Below are 18963 nucleotides of genomic sequence, written 5' to 3'. Positions count from 1 at the left end.
ATCCCTTCCCCACTTTGCACTGTGGTTCCCACCTGGGCAGGTTGGGGTGGAGACAAGGCAATGATTGAGGGCTGTGATGGCTGTAGCTGGAGGGTGGCATGCCTCTGGGGTCCTCTGAGCCTCAGTTTCCCCCTCTGTATGATGGGAATAACACTACCACCTTCACAGGAATTTCTCGCAGGGACTCATGCTCAACACTGGCCCATGCTTAGCACTGCTGCTGGGAAGTTGGGGTGTTTTCGTTGGTGAGCGCCTATGAGAGCCAGGCTCCAGGGTCAAGCTTGGCCTGGAAACCGGTCCCTGTTACTTAGTCATTGCAACCTCAGGCAAAGTCCTTGATCTCTCTGTGGCTCAGTTTCCCCACCGGTACAATGGGGGATAATAAGAGAACATAGCTTCGTGGGGTGGTTGTGAGGAGCTAAGGAAACATTCGAGCCAAGCACACAGGGCTGAGCCAGCACAGGATAAGTTCTCCCTGAATGACAGCCAGGACAGCCACTGTTGTGACCCCCACACACCCAGGGGTCCAGGGCCTGCTATGCAGTTTTAAATAGGACAGACAGTCTGCAGTCAAGCTGCCTGCTTCTGAGTCCTACCTCTCACATCCGTGGGATGTGGGGACATGTGACTTCACCCCCCTGTGCCTGTCTCCCCATCTGTAAGGGGCAGGGGAGGCAGGTGAGAATGGCACTCACCTCAAAGGGTAGTTGTGAGGTTAAACAAGCTAATATGTGAAAGCCCTTAGCACAGTGCTGAGCACATAATGTTCTTATGTTCTTACTATTGCTCTTCATAAGAGCACCTTATGTTCTTACTATTCCTCTTATTGTCTGGACGGTTTTTCCCAGTGGGCCCCTGATCTCAGGAACAGGTTGCAGTGGGGTCTGGGCTGGTAGGGCAGCCCAGTAGGAAAGGCCCGAGCTGCCCAGGCCTGGAGGTCACCCCAAGGAGCCCTGTAATCAGCTGTAATCAAGCCTGTCCTGCTCCACCCCCTACCTCCCTGGGTATATCAGGGCTGGTCCAGATCCTGGGCTTGGTCTCAACAAAGGAGGGCACTGCACTGGGCACCATGGGGAAGGCAGTGAGTGCGGTCAGGGATGGGGGGTGGAGGTTGGAGGCAGGGGCTCTAGTGGGATCTGATGCCTTCTCTGTCCCGCCCGCTCCCCGCCCCCCCAACGCCAGGAGAATTACGAGCTGCACCAGGTAGAGCTGGGTCCTGGCCCTGGTGGGGACATGGCGGCCAAGATGAGCAAGAAGAAGGCGGCCAGTGGAGGGGGCAAGAGGAAGGAAAAGCTGGAGAACATGAAGAAGGAGATGGAGATTGTGAGCAGGGGCTGGGCGGGGCTGGGTGAGGGCAAGGGTGGGGGCCCGGGAGACAGAAAGTGAGTGTGGTGCCCCCTCCATGCAGAATGACCACCAGCTGTCAGTGCAGGAGCTGGAACAGAAATACCGAACCAGTGCGACCAAGGTGAGCTGGGGCAGACAGAGAGGTGGGTGCAGGGAAGGAGAGGAGGGGAGAGAGGAAAACATTAGAAAGGGCCAAACAGGGCTTCCCCGGCGGTCCAGTGGCTAAGACTGCTCCCAGTGCAGGAGGCATGGGTTTGATCCCTGGTTGAGGAACTAAGATCCCACATGCTACAAAGTGCAGTCAAAAGAAGAAAAGAAAAGGCCAAACAGAAAGGGACAAGAGAGGCAGATAAAAAGAAACAGAGAGACAGAGAGGGAGCAGGAAGAGACAGAGGCAGAAGAGCTCTTGTTAATGAGAGGAGAGCCCTTGGTGACCACCATGACCCCCGCCCATCCCCAGGGCCTGTCTGCCAGCCTGGCTGCTGAGCTGCTGTTGAGAGATGGGCCCAATGCTCTGAGGCCGCCGAGGGGCACCCCTGAGTACGTCAAATTCGCGCGGCAGCTGGCAGGCGGTCTGCAGTGCCTCATGTGGGTGGCTGCTGCCATCTGCCTCATCGCCTTTGCCATCCAGGCCAGCGAGGGCGACCTCACTACAGACGACAATGTGAGTGGTGGGTGCTGGGAGCCAGATCTGGGACACAGGGACCTGGGGGACAGAGGATGTTAAGCATGCGACTCAGGATACGAGTGACATAGGATGGGGATCTAGAGACGTGGAAAAACAGCTTTAAGACATGGGTCACGTGGGCTGAAGGACACTGGGCTAAGAGACAGACCCAAGATCACAGGGGATGCAGGGGAGTCTGTGTTGCGGAGATGGAGGACATAGGGAGGAAGACACAGACAGGCAACACTTAAGATATGGTCCTGGGAAGGGACTTCCCTGGCAGTCCAGTGGTTAAGAGTTCACCTTCTAATTCAGGGGGTGTGGGTTCGATTGCTGGTTGGGGAGCTAAGATCCCACATGCCTCAGGGCCAAAAATCCCAAACATAAAACAGAAGCAATATTGTAACAAATTCAATGAAGACTTTAACATTAAAAAAAAAAAACACCACAGTCCTTGGAAAACAGAGGTCATGAGGGCATGAATCAGACCAAGGACAGAGGGCACAGGGGACACTGGGACTCAGACATGGGGACACAAGGGCATGAGGACAGAAGACTCAGGACACGGTGCATGGAGACATGCAAGCTATTAGCCATGGAGCACACGGACATGAAGGATATTGAGATGCAGGACAAGAGCACACTGGATACATGCCAGGGTCAGGACAAGGGACATGGGGGCCCTGGGACATGTGACACTGGACAGAGGATTGAAAGTCACAGGTCATGTGACACAGGATGGGGACTCAGGGCACACAGACGTGTGGAGGGACCTGGAATTTGGGACCTGGGACATTGGGCGACACAGAACATGGAGCATGAGATCGACAGCACACATGGAAGTGGCGACAGGAGGGCACAGGGGCTGTTGGGCACAGGGGACAAGGTGGGTCCCCAGCCCCCAGCCACTGGCATCTTCTGTGGCTCCTCCCACAGGGGCTCAGGGCACACAGATTTTGAAAATGCAGACTATGAACCTTGGAACACAGATAATACAGGACATGGAAACATGAGGCAGAGGACAGTGCAGAACGCAAGACTTGGGGGCATAGGAAAAGGGGACACGTGCCACCAAGCTGCACGGTGATGTGGGGCATGGTCACAGGGCCCGGGGCCACAGGGCCAGGAAAGTGGGATCTGTGCCCACCGCGAGCACAGGGCAGTTGAATGTGGGATGTGACGCTCATGGGGACAGGGACACAGGTCTCAGGAAATAGTGCCTGAGGCTTCCTAGTAGAGAGGGGAAAACCATGGAGGTGACCCTGGAGGAAATCACCAGGGGGACCAGAAAGCAGGCAATGGCCTCAGGCAGGGAGCTTCCAGCCCCTGGTCATTCCCAACCCCTCTGCCTCCCCTAGCTGTACCTGGCGCTGGCCCTCATCGCCGTGGTCGTGGTCACAGGCTGCTTTGGCTACTACCAGGAGTTTAAGAGCACCAACATCATTGCCAGCTTTAAGAACCTCGTCCCCCAGGTGGGCCCCCAGCCCCCAGCCACTGGCATTTTCTGTGGCTCCTCCCATCAGGCCCAGGCAGCCCTTCACCCCCTGCCCCCAGCTCTCCCCACAGGTCCTCACCTCTCCCCACTTTCACCTCCCCACCTTCCCACTGCACGCAGCAACTTTCACCCCTGCTCCCTGCCCTCAACTCTGGTGCTCTGGTCCCACAGCAAGCAACTGTCATCCGAGACGGGGACAAGTTCCAGATCAACGCAGATCAGCTGGTGGTGGGCGATCTGGTGGAGATGAAAGGCGGGGATCGAGTGCCGGCCGACATCCGCATCCTCCAGGCCCAGGGCTGCAAGGTGGACAACTCCTCGCTGACTGGAGAGTCTGAGCCGCAGACCCGCTCACCCGACTGCACCCATGAGAGCCCCCTGGAGACCCGCAACATCGCCTTCTTCTCCACCATGTGCCTTGAGGGTCTGTGAGGTCCCCAGCCATCCGTCCAGTTGACTACACTGCCTCCGTGCTGCCCTTTGGTGCCTCCACTGCCTTCTGCTTCATTTTGAGACCCACTGACTCCCACTGAATCACTTGATGTGATTGCTGCCTCTCTAGCTCCCCCTATTGCCTCCAGTGCCTTCCATGACCATCCCTCCTCTGGTTCACCGCTGCTGCTGTGCAAGCGAAACCCCGCCCCCCACCCCTGCCAGTGCCGCTCACCTGATGCTGAGTTACCCTCTTGGCCCCCCTGCAGGCACCGCCCAGGGCCTGGTGGTGAACACGGGCGACCGCACCATCATCGGGCGCATCGCATCACTGGCCTCAGGAGTAGAAAATGAGAAGACGCCCATCGCCATCGAAATTGAACATTTTGTGGACATCATCGCAGGCCTGGCCATCCTCTTTGGTGCCACATTTTTCATAGTGGCCATGTGCATCGGCTACACCTTCCTGCGAGCTATGGTCTTCTTCATGGCCATCGTGGTAGCCTATGTGCCTGAGGGGCTGCTGGCCACCGTCACGGTGAGCTGGGGACACAAAAGAACAGTGCAGTGAGCTGAGAGGCCTGTCCATCCATCTTTCCAATCATCCAGGCTTCCCTGTATCCTCTCCCTATCTGTCCATCCATCCTCCATCACCTTTTCTCCTCCTCCCCACCCCCATCTCTCCACCTATCCCATCCATTCAGCAAACACCCACTGGGTCTGCTCTGGCCTGGGTCCTGTGCCACACACCCAACACTCAGAGATGAACAGGGAAGGGCTTTGACAGGAGGAGGCTGAGGTTGGGTGTTGAAAGCTGCTGTGGGCAGCCTTCCATAGTGAGCACCCAGTCCTGGGCCAGTCCAAGAGGAGACTTAGGGAATGTTAGTTTTCTTACTTTGATTGTGCTGATAAGAAATTACAGAACCTCAGCTAGGACACCTAAGAGAGGGGCCTGACTACATTTATCTGGACAGATTGGGGAGGCGTCCCAAGTGGAAAGCAGAGTGGACAAAAGTTTGGAGGCAAGAAAAAGCCCAGTCTTTGCAGGGGAGTGCTGTGTACGCAGTACTGTGGCAGCTTAACGCTGCATACTGTGGCTGGGGTAAAGGATCCCCAGTGCTGAGAAAGGAGGGAGGTGGGGCAGGGAGCAAGGCTTGATCCCCATGCCTGCATTCCCCACCCTTCCCCCAGGTGTGCCTGTCCCTGACAGCCAAGCGGCTGGCCAGCAAGAACTGTGTAGTCAAGAACCTGGAAGCAGTGGAGACACTAGGCTCCACCTCGGTGATCTGCTCTGACAAGACGGGGACCCTCACTCAGAACCGCATGACTGTGTCCCATCTGTGGTTCGACAACCACATCCACTCGGCGGACACTACAGAAGACCAGTCAGGTGTGGGGGTGGGGGTGGGGGACAGTGGCTGGGCGGGATCTGGTAGATGGTGGAGATCTAGAAGGGAGCTCTGAAGTTAATGAAAGAAGTCTGGGGAAGGCTTTGCATTAATGGGGAAGGGGCTCCAGCAGTCATCAGGCAAAGGCTGGGTCCTGGGTGGCTAAGCTCCGGGTCTGTGAAGGGGTTTGATATTTACTGGGTCTCCTAAGAGACTTGATACTGGGTCTGGAGAGAAAGCTCCGCCCCGGGGTACGTGGAGGTGTGTGGGTCCCACCCAGGCCGGAATTCAGTCTTGAATCCAGGGGGCTGGGGAACTCGATTCCGGTACGGGAGAGCCCCTTCGCAGCCCCAGCCTGGATGCCTGGCCTCCAGGGCAGACATTTGACCAATCCTCGGAGACATGGCGGGCGTTGTGCCGCGTGCTCACCCTGTGTAACCGCGCTGCCTTCAAATCGGGCCAGGACGCAGTGCCGGTGCCCAAGGTGAGAGCAGCGGGCGCTCAGGGGAGTCGAGGGACGAAGCCTGGGGATCCCGGGAGTCTGGTGGTGCAGCCCGGCTCGCCCCTGACACCTCCTGCGTTCCCAGCGCATCGTGATCGGGGACGCGTCGGAGACGGCGCTGCTCAAGTTCTCCGAGCTGACGCTGGGCAATGCCATGGGCTACCGCGAGCGCTTCCCCAAAGTCTGTGAGATCCCCTTCAACTCTACAAACAAGTTCCAGGTGCGCACCCGCCGCGGCCGGCCCCGCCCACGGCCCAGTCCCGCCCACCACAAGTCCCGCCCACCTAAGGCCCCACCCTCATTCCGGGCTGGCCTGCGACCGGCCTTCACTCTCAGGCCCCTCCTTCTACACAGCCAAAGGCCTGCAAGGGCCCGGGCACTCCGCCCGCTCTCAGCTGTCAGGCCCTCGAGGCGGAGAAGCTCTCAATCCAAATCCCGCCCCAGTCCAACTCCGACCTAAATTCTGCCCCTTCCGCACGCCCAGGCCCTTATCCAGGCCGGTAGGTCCTCCCCAACCCTCAGCCTCTGCTAAGGACCTGCCCAGCAAGCAAGCGCCTCACGCTCAGTCCCTCCCTGACCCACCCAAGGCTGCTCCCGCAGCGCCTGGGCTCTGTCAGCCCCTCGGTTCCCCAAGCCCCGCCTCTCCCCCTTGACCTCGCCCACAACCTCGCCTCTTCCTCCGCCCACAGCTGTCCATCCACACGCTGGAGGACCCGCGAGATCCGAGGCACGTGCTCGTCATGAAGGGCGCCCCTGAGCGCGTGCTGGAGCGCTGTAGCTCCATCCTCATCAAGGGCCAGGAGCTGCCACTGGATGAGCAATGGCGCGAGGCCTTCCAGACTGCCTACCTCAGCCTGGGAGGCCTGGGCGAACGCGTCTTGGGTGAGACTCCATATCCTGCCCAACCTTCTGCGCCAGCCCCAACCCTGACCTTTCCCATCCTTGTTCGACGCTTGACCTGCCCCAGTCTACACACTCAACTTTAACTTTCCCTATCTCAGTCCTGATCCCTGTCGTCAATGTCTACCCCACCCAACCTGTCCTCACCTGGATCTTACCTCTCCTGACTCAACCTGTGATCCTTTGATTTTCCCCAACTCTTGCCCCACCCGATGCCCAGTTCTTGTTTTCTTCCTCGTCTGCCTTTCAGCATCCTCCTCCAGACCTTTCGACTTCCTCCAGTCTCTGCCTCAACTCAAGGTTTTCCTCAGTCCTTGTTCTGACCTCTGACCCCCTCCCAAGTGTTGTCTTGCTTCCTTAAACTTCCATAACCCCCGCCTTATCTTCCACTTTGCTTGGTGTGTGACTTCTGGCAAGAAGTGTCCCTTCTCCAAATCTGTGTCCTCATGTGCAAGATGAGGATGCTAGTAACTCCCGGAGTGGCTGTGGAGATGAATTCCAACACAGTCGTCTCTCAGTGTCCATAGGGGACGGCTTCCAAGACACCCACCACATTCCCCCCACACCCTTACTACCCCACAGATACCAAAATCTGCAGGCATTCAAATCCCTCACGTAAAATGGTGTAGTATTTGCATATAACCTGTGCACTTCCTTTTGTATACTTAAAATCATCTCCAGATTACTTGGAGCGCCTGATGCACTAGGTAGGATGTACCTCTGCAAGTAGTTGTCATTGGATGGCAAACTCAGGTTTTTCTGGAATTTTCTGGAGTTTTTTGGGAATATGTGTGATCTGCAGTTGGTTGAATCTGTGAATGCGGAAGTTGTGCATACAGAGGGCTAAGTGTAATGCGAATGAAGGATTCAGCACAGGGTCAGGCATTCACAGATGCTTGGTGCAAGACGTGGTTATCTTACTCATCACTTGGTTTTGCTATGGAGAGGTTCACCCAGGACTCCTGTTTGACTTCCTTGTTTTTTGGTCAGGCTTCTGCCAGCTCTACCTGAGTGAGAAGGACTACCCACATGGCTACGCCTTCGACGTGGAGGCCATGAACTTTCCAACCAGTGGCTTGTGCTTTGCGGGACTCGTATCCATGATAGACCCACCCCGGGCCACCGTTCCTGATGCTGTGCTCAAGTGCCGCACAGCAGGCATCCGGGTATGCCCCTGGGGAGAGTGTCAGGCAGGGGTGAGGACAGAGGATGACAGTATTTGAGGATGAGCAACCCTGTGACAGAAACCCACCTGAAAACACCTCGAACCACAAAGCAATACACTGGTTCAAGAACTGAAAATTTCTGGGGAATGAAGGTTTGGGTATAGCTGGATCCAGGAGTTCAACATCTTTAGGAATTTGCCTTTCTCCACGTCTCAGCTCTGCTTTTCTCTCTGCTGGCTCTATTCTCAAGCAGTCCTCCATTTTGGTGGACAAAGATGACCACCACCCAGCAGCTCCAACTAAATAACATCCCACCTGTTTAGCCATCACACCAAAAAAAAGAGTGCATATTTGGCAGTTATGCCACATTCGGTTACATGTTCATCCTTGAACCGATCACTGTGGCTGAGGAATGTCCACTGGGGCAGACAGGGAGAGTGGGTTAATCTGAAGGGGTCAGGGGTCTGCTGGTTCCTCCTTCAGGTGATCATGGTGACAGGTGACCACCCCATCACAGCCAAGGCCATTGCATCCAGCGTGGGCATCATATCAGAAGGCAGTGAGACAGTGGAGGACATTGCTGCCCGCCTCCGTGTGCCCGTGGACCAGGTTAACCGGAAGTAAGTCCCCTTATGTCCTCCTTGTAGTTCTTCCCACACCCCGCATGGACTGAGGCCCCAGTGATGTCCTCCCACTTCCCTTTCTAGGGATGCCCGTGCCTGTGTGATTAATGGCATGCAGCTGAAGGACATGGACCCATCAGAGCTGGTCGAGGCACTGCGGACCCACCCTGAGATGGTGTTTGCTCGTACCAGTCCCCAACAGAAGCTGGTGATTGTGGAGAGCTGCCAGAGACTGGTGCGACCCTGATGATGCCGGCAGGCAGATGGGCTGGGCTGGCCCTGGGCTGCCCTGTCACTGACCACCCTCCCACTTGTACTCACTGCCTGCAGGGCGCCATCGTGGCCGTGACAGGAGATGGTGTGAATGACTCCCCAGCCCTGAAGAAGGCAGATATCGGCGTGGCCATGGGCATTGCTGGCTCAGATGCTGCCAAAAATGCAGCGGATATGATCCTGCTTGATGACAACTTCGCCTCCATTGTGACAGGCGTGGAGCAGGGTCCGGGCCAGATCAGAGATGGGGGCCAACAGTGTGGGTGTGGGGGGAAGTGGGCTTAGGGGGCCACTGAGGTGCTTGTGGTCCCCCCACAGGCCGACTGATTTTTGACAACCTGAAGAAGTCCATCGCCTATACGCTGACCAAGAACATCCCTGAGCTGACACCGTATCTCATTTATATCACTGTCAGTGTGCCCCTGCCGCTCGGATGCATCACCATCCTCTTCATAGAACTCTGTACTGACATTGTGAGTCTACGGCCCTGATGCCCCCACCCATAGAGTGCCCAGAGACATATGCCCCGAGGCAGGCATGATAGACAGAGACCATCACGGACAGTCTTAGATTCGGAGTGATACAGATGTGTGTACAACAGACAGCCAGATGTGGACACACAGGCAGGCAGGAAGCTAGCCATGGACAGACTTGCAGACATGGACACACAGGCAGGCAGGAAGCTAGCCATGGACAGACTTACAGACATGGACACTCAGGCAGGCAGGAAGCTAGCCATGGACAGACTTACAGACATGGACACTCAGGCAGGCAGGAAGCTAGCCATGGACAGACTTACAGACATGGACACACAGGCAGGCAGGAAGCTAGCCATGGACAGACTTACAGACATGGACACACAGGCAGGCAGGAAGCTAGCCATGGACAGACTTACAGACATGGACACACAGGCAGGCAGGAAGCTAGCCATGGACAGACTTACAGACATGGACACACAGGCAGGCAGGAAGCTAGCCATGGACAGACTTACAGACATGGACACTCAGGCAGGCAGGAAGCTAGCCATGGACAGACTTACAGACATGGACACTCAGGCAGGCACAGACAGACTCAAGGATATGCATGGACTCAGATATGGACACTCAGACAAACAGATTTTAACAGACACAGCTATCTGGCTAAGCTTGGATTGCAGACATTCTCCAACAGACATGGACAGATAAACAGCGTCAGATAGACCTCAAAGCAGACAGACAGAAAAGAGCCTCAGATACAGCCACGAATACAGCCAGATGCACGGTCCTGGCACAGATTTATTCAACAGCACTTACACAATGCCTGCTCTGGGCCAGGTATGTGTTAATTACTTCATTTTGTCCTCAGAACTACTCTATGAGGAGTTTTATTTCATCATCCCCATTTTACCGATGAGCTAATTGAAGCTTAGACAACTTGAGTGGCTTGCCCCAGGTCACACAGCTGATTCAAGCCCAGGCAGGCTGGTGCCTCGAACCTCTGTCCTCGGTCAGTACACTCTGCCGCCACAAACAGACGGGTAGGGGACAGGGAGGAGGCCACAGGTACACAGAGAGGCAGAAGAGATGCAGAGATAGTGACAGAGATAAAGAGACAGGAGCGCAGAGATGCAACAGTAGAGACATAATCACAGCACGAGACGAGAGACAGGAACAACAACAAGGGAAAAAACAAAGAAAGTAAGGGGCAGACAGAGACAGAACGTGCAATGGGAAAAGCCGTCAAGACCAGAGGAGCCCAGACCAGAAACAGAGGAGGAGGAGGAGGACGGGACAAAGACAGACCGAGAGAACACACAATAGCAGCGACAAACCCAGACGTTCCCGTGGAGACGGACACCAGGACAGGTGTGGACACACGTGGAAAGGGCCAGCTGGCCTCAGGCTGTCCGGGCAGGTGTGACCGTGTGCCCACTGTGGGCCTCACCTCCTTACCTCAGTTCTGTCCCCGTCCACTGCAGAGGGGGAGGGGGTCCAAAGAGTCAGGGACAGGGGCCCAGGCAAACTGCCAACCCTGGTTCCTTCCACCCCTGGCCAGTTCCCGTCAGTGTCCCTGGCATACGAGAAGGCTGAGAGTGACATCATGCACTTGCGTCCCCGGAACCCAAAGCGGGACCGACTGGTCAACGAGCCCCTGGCTGCCTACTCCTACTTCCAGATCGGTGCGCGCCCGTGGCGGCGGGGTGGGGCGGTGCAGGGCTGTCCTGCAGGACTGCTCACCGCCGTGGGGTCTCTCCCCGGGACTTGGCCTTGCTCTGGATCTCGGTGTCTGCCTTTGATCCCGGGTGTCTGCTGTTTCCTGAGTCTTTGTCTGCACACGATGGCCTCTGTGGTGCCCTGGGTCCCTCCTCCGTCTCTGGCCTCATTCTCCTTGGCCCTGCCTCTGGGTCATTGCCTTTTGCCTCTTCTGGGTCCTCTGGGTGTGTGTCTGTCCCTGCCTCTCCGTGTGTCCTGTCTCGTGTCACTGTCGATCTCTCTTGGAGTCTTTCCTCTGTCTGTCCACGGTTTGTGTTCCTGTCTGTCTCCATGCTACCATTTCTGTGTGTTCCTGACTCTCTCGGTCTCTCCATCTCTGTCTCCCTGTGTTTCCTTGCTTCTCACCCAGGTGCCATCCAGTCATTCGCTGGCTTCACTGACTATTTCACGGCCATGGCCCAGGAGGGCTGGTTCCCTTTGCTGTGTGTGGGACTGCGGCCGCAGTGGGAGGACCACCACCTACAGGATCTGCAGGACAGCTATGGCCAGGAGTGGGTGAGTCCCTCCCCCTATCCCCTGAGTTTCCAGCGCCACCTTCCTTGAGTGTGGCCCACACTCACTCCTCCATGCATGACTGAGCTCAGCCGGAGCCTCCTGGACACCCAAGCTCTCTGCCAGTTCTGTGGTAAGGGGCCTTTCCCATCACAGTCTCGAGCTCCAGACTCGTTTCTGAGGACCCTAGCTGCAGATGGGTCCTCTCTCCGCCCTGACAGCAAGACATCATCTCAGGTGTGGAACCAGGATCCTGCCCCGCCCTCCAGCGTCCTGTGATTTTCCCGGCAGCAGCATGACTTACACAGAGTATTTGCACATGTGGCTGACTTAGGTGAAAGCTGGTGCATAGAGAGGCTAGATCTGGCTGGCAGGTGTGTTTAGCTTGCCCTGTGGAGTGACAGATCGGGACATTCCCCTTGAACTTTTACTGTTGTGTTAAGAAAATAGAGCTTGGAACCAGACTGCTTGGGTTCATTGTCTGCCACTGTTCCTCGCAGCTATGTGACACTGGGTGAACTCATTTGCCTCTCTCTGCCTCAGTTTTCCCACCTCTAAAGTGGATAGCCTACTCATGTCTTATCTTGGTGACTTTGATTTTTACAGTGTGGTCCTCAGACCAGCAGCATCCGCAACACCTGGGAACTTGTTTGAAAATCTCAGTTTTTCCCTCAGACCTCTGGGGTCAGAAACTCTAGGGGTGGGACCCACATTTTAACCAGTTCTTCTGGGGATTCTGATGTATGTCAAAGTTTGAATACCACCAATCTACCTCAGAGGATTATTGGAAGGATTCAGTAAGATAATACATGCAAAACACTTGGTACCTGGAGCATAGTAAGTGTTCCTTACACAGTTGGTGGTTTGTATAGAAATAGTTATACCGAAGACATGGATTGAACAGTGGCTGCCCCTCTAAATGTGGCTCGTGCTGCATTCCTCAAAGGCCCATCTGGCTCATGTTTGCCATCTTCCCGGGTCCTGGAGTCACCAAACTTTGTATACCCTGCCTCAGGGTTCAGAAATCCTGCATCCCTCCTTTCATTATGAAGGCAATTGACCTGACCTACTGATTGGCCAGGCACTGACATCTAAGCTCACTAGACCAGGTTTCTAGGCCCTGCACTCTGGGGTCCTGCAAACCTGGCAGACCGTGCATCTCTCCTTTGTCCCCGCCCCGGCCTCTGACACAAGGGATAAAGTACTGAGGGGCTCGTGGCCCCAGGCCCCGTGTGCCCGGCTGGCTGCAGAGGCTCTCCGCCTGGGCTCAGGCTGCTTTTGTTCCCGCTGGGCCCACAGACGTTCGGGCAGCGCCTGTACCAGCAGTACACCTGCTACACCGTGTTCTTCATCAGCATCGAGATGTGCCAGATTGCAGACGTGCTCATCCGGAAGACGCGCCGCCTCTCCGCCTTCCAGCAGGGCTTCTTCAGGTGCCCCTGGCCAGCCACAGCCCCGCCCCCACCCTGCCCTCCGAGCCCCAGCAGGTCTTGACCAGGGCTTGCTGCAGCCAGCGGACCCCGGCACATCCAGTGCTAATGTTCCTGATCAATAGCTGGCCAAGAGCCCCCACCCTGTGCGTCTCAACTGGCCCCTCCATGTTTCTTCAGCTAAAGGGGTGATGCTGACCACTCCAGGTGTAGAGCCAGCGTCCACTGGGGGAGAGGTGCGAGCTACGCCAGGGTTCGGTGTTTAGAACATCTCCCTGCAGCTGCTATCTGACCCCCTCTGACCCAGCACCCTGATGTCCGTCCAGTCGCCATCTCCTCCTGGCCTGTCTTTGTCCCGAGTCCGCCTGAGTCTGTCCCACCCCGCCCCACCTGCAGGAACAGGATCCTGGTGATTGCCATCGTGTTCCAGGTCTGCATCGGCTGCTTCCTGTGCTACTGCCCTGGCATGCCCAACATCTTCAACTTCATGCCCATTCGGTGAGGGGCTGTGAGCTGTGGGCGTCAGGCGGGCCTGTGGGACACACACCTGGGAGGAGCCTTGACCTTGCCATCTCACCTGTGCCTTCAGGTACCAGTGGTGGCTGGTCCCCATGCCCTTTGGCCTCCTCATTTTTGTCTATGATGAGATCCGGAAACTTGGAGTCCGCTGTTGCCCAGGAAGTGAGTGTGGAGCCTAGAAGCCTGGGGATGGAGGGCTGAAACTTTCTTAGAGCTGCTGCCTTGACGTTTGATTTCCAGTACTTGACCTCTAAGCCCTGGACCTGCCGTATGAAGCCACCACTGAGCTGTCACCTTTGAGCCCCTGGCTCCCACATACTCACCCGAAACCCCCAGCACTGAGTCTCCTTTCTCTCTCTCTCCCCCAGGCTGGTGGGACCAGGAACTCTACTATTAGAAGGGCCGCTGCCTTCAAGTCATCCTCACCCCGCTGTAGTAGGGGTGGAGGTGGGGGACACCTGGGACCCTCTGAGCAGCCGCCAAAACATCTGAGCAGTCGAGTTCCAGCCCCATCTGTGCCTGCTCTTGTAGCCCGCAACAACTCAACCTCGGAGAGACCTTCCCTACTCCCCTTCCCCACTCCCCCTCCCTAGGCCCAGTTCTCAGAGCTGGCCTCAGGGACGCCCCCACCTGAAGGGGAGGGGGCGCTTTGAAGGGGAGTAGGAGTTCACAGCTCCTACGAGGTGGGTCTCTCCTTAGGACTCCAGGCCAGCAAGTCTTCTTTAAAAACACACTTGTGTCTGCATGATAGTAATAAACCAGCTCACACTGACTGCTTTTATTTGGTGCTGGGCATCGTCATCTTTTTTTTTTTTTCTTCATGAGCCCCTTTGTTTCCTACAACTCAGGGGCTGTTTGTTCCAGGCTGTTATCTCCAGTTTCTAGAACACAGCCTGGCACATAGTAGGTACTCAGTAAACGTTGCCTGGGAGAAGGAATTCCCAGTTCTTTGCCGAGAGCGACAGCATTTCTGGGCAAGCTGGTGTGACCGTGTGCACGCTCCAGAGTAGTGCCTTTTAACTGTACCACTAGCTAAACACCACCTCTGGGCTCTCCTTTCTCAGTACCCCTTTCCATCTCTGGAGGCTCCTCAGGTGACAGGTGTCAGGTGTCAGAATCATCAGAATCGTTTCTGCCTGAAGCAGCCCCTCCCAGTTCACAGGTTCCTGATTCCACTTAAACCTTTGTAGCTGCAGTGGGCACCCTATCGCTGGTTAGTCCCAGCCGACTCCTGGAGGCTGAAAGTCACAGGTCCCCTCCTCACACCCCTATCACCTGAAAAGTGAATCCTCCAACTGTTGGAAACTCCCCTGTCCACAGTCCCCCCACCCCTACTTTTGCCACTCCTCTCCCCAGTCCTCTTTCCTGCCTCTCTTCCCTGTTTTTTGACAAGTCTCTGGCTGGACCCCAGGCTTCTCCTTCCTCATCGGCACAGTCCCCACACCCCTACCGGCCTCAGCTGTCTTTGCAGTGATGCCCACATCTGCCCCCAGCCTCCTCTGGCATGTTCAAGGGGGCCTACACTGGCCTCTGCATCATCCTCCAAACCTGCTTGCGTCATTCTGGCTCCTCCTCCCTGGAAACGTCCTCACGGGTGCTCACAAACACACTTCTATTACCCTGGCCTCCTTCCTTTCTCACTGGTCATCTCCCTACTCCCCACCCCCAGCCCACCTGGCAAGATAAAAACACACAGCTCCCCAAACTCATTCCAACCAGTTCTTGTTTCCCTGGAAAGGCCAGGCGCTCTCTTTTAACTTCAAGGACTTTGCTTCTTGAAAAGCAGGGCCTTGACACCCACTTTCTTCTCTTTGCCCCATGAACTCATCCTCTTCAGCCCACACACCCTCTCCTCCAGGAGACAGATAGCCATCTTTTCCCTTCCCAGCCCTTATCACTGTAGTCTAGCCCACCAGGGCCACCATCCCGGCCAGGATTAACCATCAGTCCTGATCCGTCTGGCTTGCGTGCCCCCATTCAGTCCCTGAACCCCATGAAAGCTGGGGCTACTTCAGACAGATGGCCACCAGTAGAAGGCCTGGATCAGAGTCCCTGCTCAGCTGCTGCTGCTGGTGCTGTCACTTCAGTCCTGTCCGACTCTGTGCGACCCCATAGACGGCAGCCTATCAGGCTCCCCGGTCCCTGGGATTCTCCAGGCAAGAACACTGGAGTGGGTTGCCATTTCCTTCTCCAATGCATGAAAGTGAAAAGTGAAAGTGAAGTTGCTCAGTCGTGTCCGACTCTTCACGACCTCATGGACTGCAGCCTACCAGGCTCCTCCGTCCATGGGATTTTCCAGGCAAGAGTACTGGAGTCGGGTGCCATGGCCTTCTCCCTGCTCAGCAGATAGGTTGAATAGTCATTTCTGCAACCTTCCCTCTATGTGCTCAGGGCTAGGTGGGGCATGGGAGGGGGATACGGGAGAAGGCAATGCCCTTATACATCCACGCATGTGGGCTCGGGGAGCGCCCCATCCACTCCCTTTTCATATCAAACTCATGGTGACCTCCCACTCACCTCCCCACCCCACCCCAAGACCCCTGGGAACCCTGTCCTGACTAGGAGCAATGAGGATGTGGGCTACATGGTGGTTGCCCCATCTGAAGGTAAATGCTGCCTCTGGAAACACCAAGACTCAGAGTAGAGCTGAACAGATCTGTGTTTGCTGCTTTCCTAGGCCCCGGGTCAAGTAACATTATGGCAGGACTTGAGAACCTAGTGCAGGGAGGGAGGTAGGAAGGTAGGAAGGGAGGGAGGGAGGGAGGGAGGGTGCTCTATCTCATGCCCTGGGGGATCCCACTGATAACAGCAGGGCTGGGGTGCAACTTCCCATGTGGTCAGGGATTGCAGCTGGGTGGATCTTAAGAAAGCCATTCAACACCTTGCTTCTAATCAATCCCCCTTAGGGAAGGGGAGAGAAAGCGGCAGGAAGCTGGCCTCACTAGACCAGGGAAGGACTGGGATGAGCAGCGTGGTATTCAGGGGAACAGCCACATCGGTGGGCTCTGCTCCTGGGCTGCAGCTGTCTCTGTTCTCCACCCTAAGAAGACTCAGGCCAGGGTTTAATCTGAGGGCCACAAAAACGAGTCAGCGCACTGAGGACCTCAGAATCACAAAACAGATGCTCAAAGATAAAACCAAGGGTCCAGTGGACTGCTCCAGCATGAGGAGCCCTAGATGGTTGCAAGCAGAGAAGGGCAAACTAGTAAGACGGGGGATTCAGATAGATTCCCTTAGTTTCCATACAAAAGGTGGATGGGGGGATGGTTTGGGACCAGGAGCTGAGGAGGTGACCGGCCAGGGAAGAGCCATGTGGGAGAGGGCCAGGTTAAGGCAGTGAGGACAAGCCCTCAAGAATCATCTCTTGGATTCTAGCTCTCCTCTGTCATCTGTTCCCTGAGGGCCTAGACTATGCCACTGCTCAAAGACTGTCTACAAGCCCTCAGCCAACTCAGGGAAAACAAGGAGCAGAGGAGCTGGTCCAGGAACATAGGACAAATCAATGCGGCCTAGTCTCCCGGCTTGCCTACCTGGCTCCAAAACCAAAACGAGGGCCGCTGGGACCCAGGTGAGCACAGTATTGGCAGACAGTTCCAGAGAGAGAAACAGGCAGAAACAACTTTCCAAGTACTGTTTACTTCACTGAACCTGGGGATGGGGAGAAGGTATGTGAGAGTCTGGGATGCCAAGCCTAGGAGTGCACGTTGACAACGGCGACATACAGGGCCAAGGTGCTGAGGGCCAGCAGCCCCGTCACCAGCGCTCGGGCCAGCAGTGCCGTCCAGCTGCCCAGGGAACAGAGGTGGACGAAGGTCCTGTGAGGAAACAGCACAATGAGGGAGGGAGAAGAGAAAACCTGGCCCATCTGGACCCGGCCTCCAACCCCACCCCGCTCACTCCATGACAAAGGCCTTGTAGACGCTAAGGAACATCAGGAGGAGGACTGCTGGCCGGTAAGTGTGGTACAGGTCGTAGCGAGTTATCATCCACACCTGGGCAGAGGCGACGATGTAATGGACCTGGAAGGAAGCGGGCAGTCAGGGCTGGGCCTCAAGAGTAGAGCCACCAGCAAAGGAGGTGTGTGTGGGGTAAGCGGGACTGCGTACCAGGCTGATGTTGGAGTCGATGCTCATCTGGATGTATTTCCAGTCAAACTCAATGCCCCGAGCTCCAACCCAGAGGGGGATGCAGCTGAGGAAGGCAAAGGGAGGGATTCTCCAGTACCCAGACACCCTCAGCACCCAGAATCTGAGTGAGCCCCCCCCCTCCAGCACCCCCTGGAACCCAGGTGTCCTTTCTCAGGAGTCTGGGCTCCAGGCTGCTGCACACACCGGGACATAATGAGCTCGGCGGTGGCCCAGCCCAGGGCAGCAACCATGATCTTGTATTCCCCCTTGCCGGCATTCCGGGACATGACAAGGTTTAGGCCTATCAGGTCTGCCACGTCCACGCTGGCCTTCATGAACTCCTGTGGGTCAGGTTGAGGCTTGAGTAAGCACAGGTGCCAGGGGCCCCCACTCCTGTACTCCCTCCCCCTCCCTTGCCCCCCACTCACCCCAATGAAGTCATAGATGCCGCCTTCCCAGGTGGGAAAGAAAGTGGCCAAGAACAGCATCTGAGACCAGAACACAGAGAGGTCACCTCAAGGTGAGGGAAAGCAACCACGTGGATTGGGTGGGAAGTTAGTATGTGGAGGGGAGTACACTGGGGTTCTGGGGGGCGGTGCCCATATGGAAGAGGGATCACCAGAGAGCAGCAAGAAGACAGAAGCTAGGGTGACTGAGGGCAGGGGCTTGGAAGTCTGGGTTCTGTGGTGATCAGAGGGGATCGAGGTCAGGTCTGGAGGCGCCGCGGCTGGTTATCTACCAGGGCAGTGGTAGCAGTGTTGGGACTTGGGGTTAGTCAGCGGCTCTTAGTAGTTAGTATCCAAAACCCTCTTGGCCATGTAATCGAATGTTCTCAGTGTTACTAAAAGTGCTATACAAAAGTTGCTCGGGGACCTCTCCTCGGGTTCCAGCCCTTCCAAGCCCGGCTTCCCTAGGCATTCTGGAGCACCGAGTTGGGGTGCGGGAATGGCCCCACCTCCGGGGTCCGGGCAGGGGCAGAGACGAGGGTCCCCCGAGCCCTAGCGCGGCACCGCTGGCGCCCTCACCTTGCACAGCTGCACGAACAGGTAGGTGACCCCGGCCTGGACGCACTTCCAGAAGGCGTTGTACTCCGACCTGCGAGAGTGGGCGGTGAGCGGTGGGCTCGACCCGCGGCACCCCCTTCCCACCGCCCCGCGGCCTCTCCGCACTCACAGGCCGCTGCACTTGTAGGTGATGAAGTAGGGGAAGTAGGCCAGGGCGAAGCAGTTCCCGAAGTGGAAGAGCGTCATGACGCCGGCCGCCCGGCCCGCCGGAGCGCGCCTCTCTGCCTCGGCGGCCTGGCGCCCGAGCCCGGGCCTGGCGCCCACCTGCCTCCGCCGCGGCCCGCGC

General features: G+C 56.6%; 2 protein-coding genes across 2 annotated transcripts; one reads left to right on the top strand and one right to left on the bottom strand.

Moving 5' to 3' along the window:
* Nucleotides 1-1069: 1069 nt before the first annotated feature.
* On the top strand, nucleotides 1070-13883 carry ATP4A (ATPase H+/K+ transporting subunit alpha). The gene is made up of 22 exons (XM_052655523.1): nucleotides 1070-1081; nucleotides 1183-1323; nucleotides 1409-1468; nucleotides 1808-2011; nucleotides 3373-3486; nucleotides 3681-3933; nucleotides 4211-4479; nucleotides 5133-5331; nucleotides 5704-5813; nucleotides 5917-6051; nucleotides 6521-6713; nucleotides 7722-7897; nucleotides 8381-8517; nucleotides 8605-8755; nucleotides 8851-9019; nucleotides 9112-9266; nucleotides 10828-10951; nucleotides 11395-11540; nucleotides 12837-12970; nucleotides 13364-13465; nucleotides 13557-13648; nucleotides 13855-13883. The coding sequence occupies exons 1-22, from the start codon at nucleotides 1070-1072 to the stop codon at nucleotides 13881-13883; spliced, it is 3105 nt and encodes a 1034-aa protein (XP_052511483.1).
* Nucleotides 13884-17103: 3220 nt separating this feature from the next.
* TMEM147 (transmembrane protein 147) lies at nucleotides 17104-18954 on the bottom strand. The gene is made up of 7 exons (XM_052655604.1): nucleotides 18787-18954; nucleotides 18639-18708; nucleotides 18042-18101; nucleotides 17818-17954; nucleotides 17593-17677; nucleotides 17384-17505; nucleotides 17104-17301 (listed from the first exon to the last, which is right to left on the bottom strand). The coding sequence occupies exons 1-7, from the start codon at nucleotides 18861-18863 to the stop codon at nucleotides 17178-17180; spliced, it is 675 nt and encodes a 224-aa protein (XP_052511564.1). The 5' UTR covers nucleotides 18864-18954; the 3' UTR covers nucleotides 17104-17177.
* Between the last annotated feature and the right edge of the window lie 9 nt (nucleotides 18955-18963).

This window comes from Budorcas taxicolor, chromosome 18 (assembly GCF_023091745.1).
Source record: "Budorcas taxicolor isolate Tak-1 chromosome 18, Takin1.1, whole genome shotgun sequence".
Lineage (NCBI taxonomy): Eukaryota > Metazoa > Chordata > Mammalia > Artiodactyla > Bovidae > Budorcas > Budorcas taxicolor.
The sequence above is the reverse complement of the archived record's forward strand: the minus strand, read 5'-3'. Positions and strand labels throughout refer to the sequence as shown.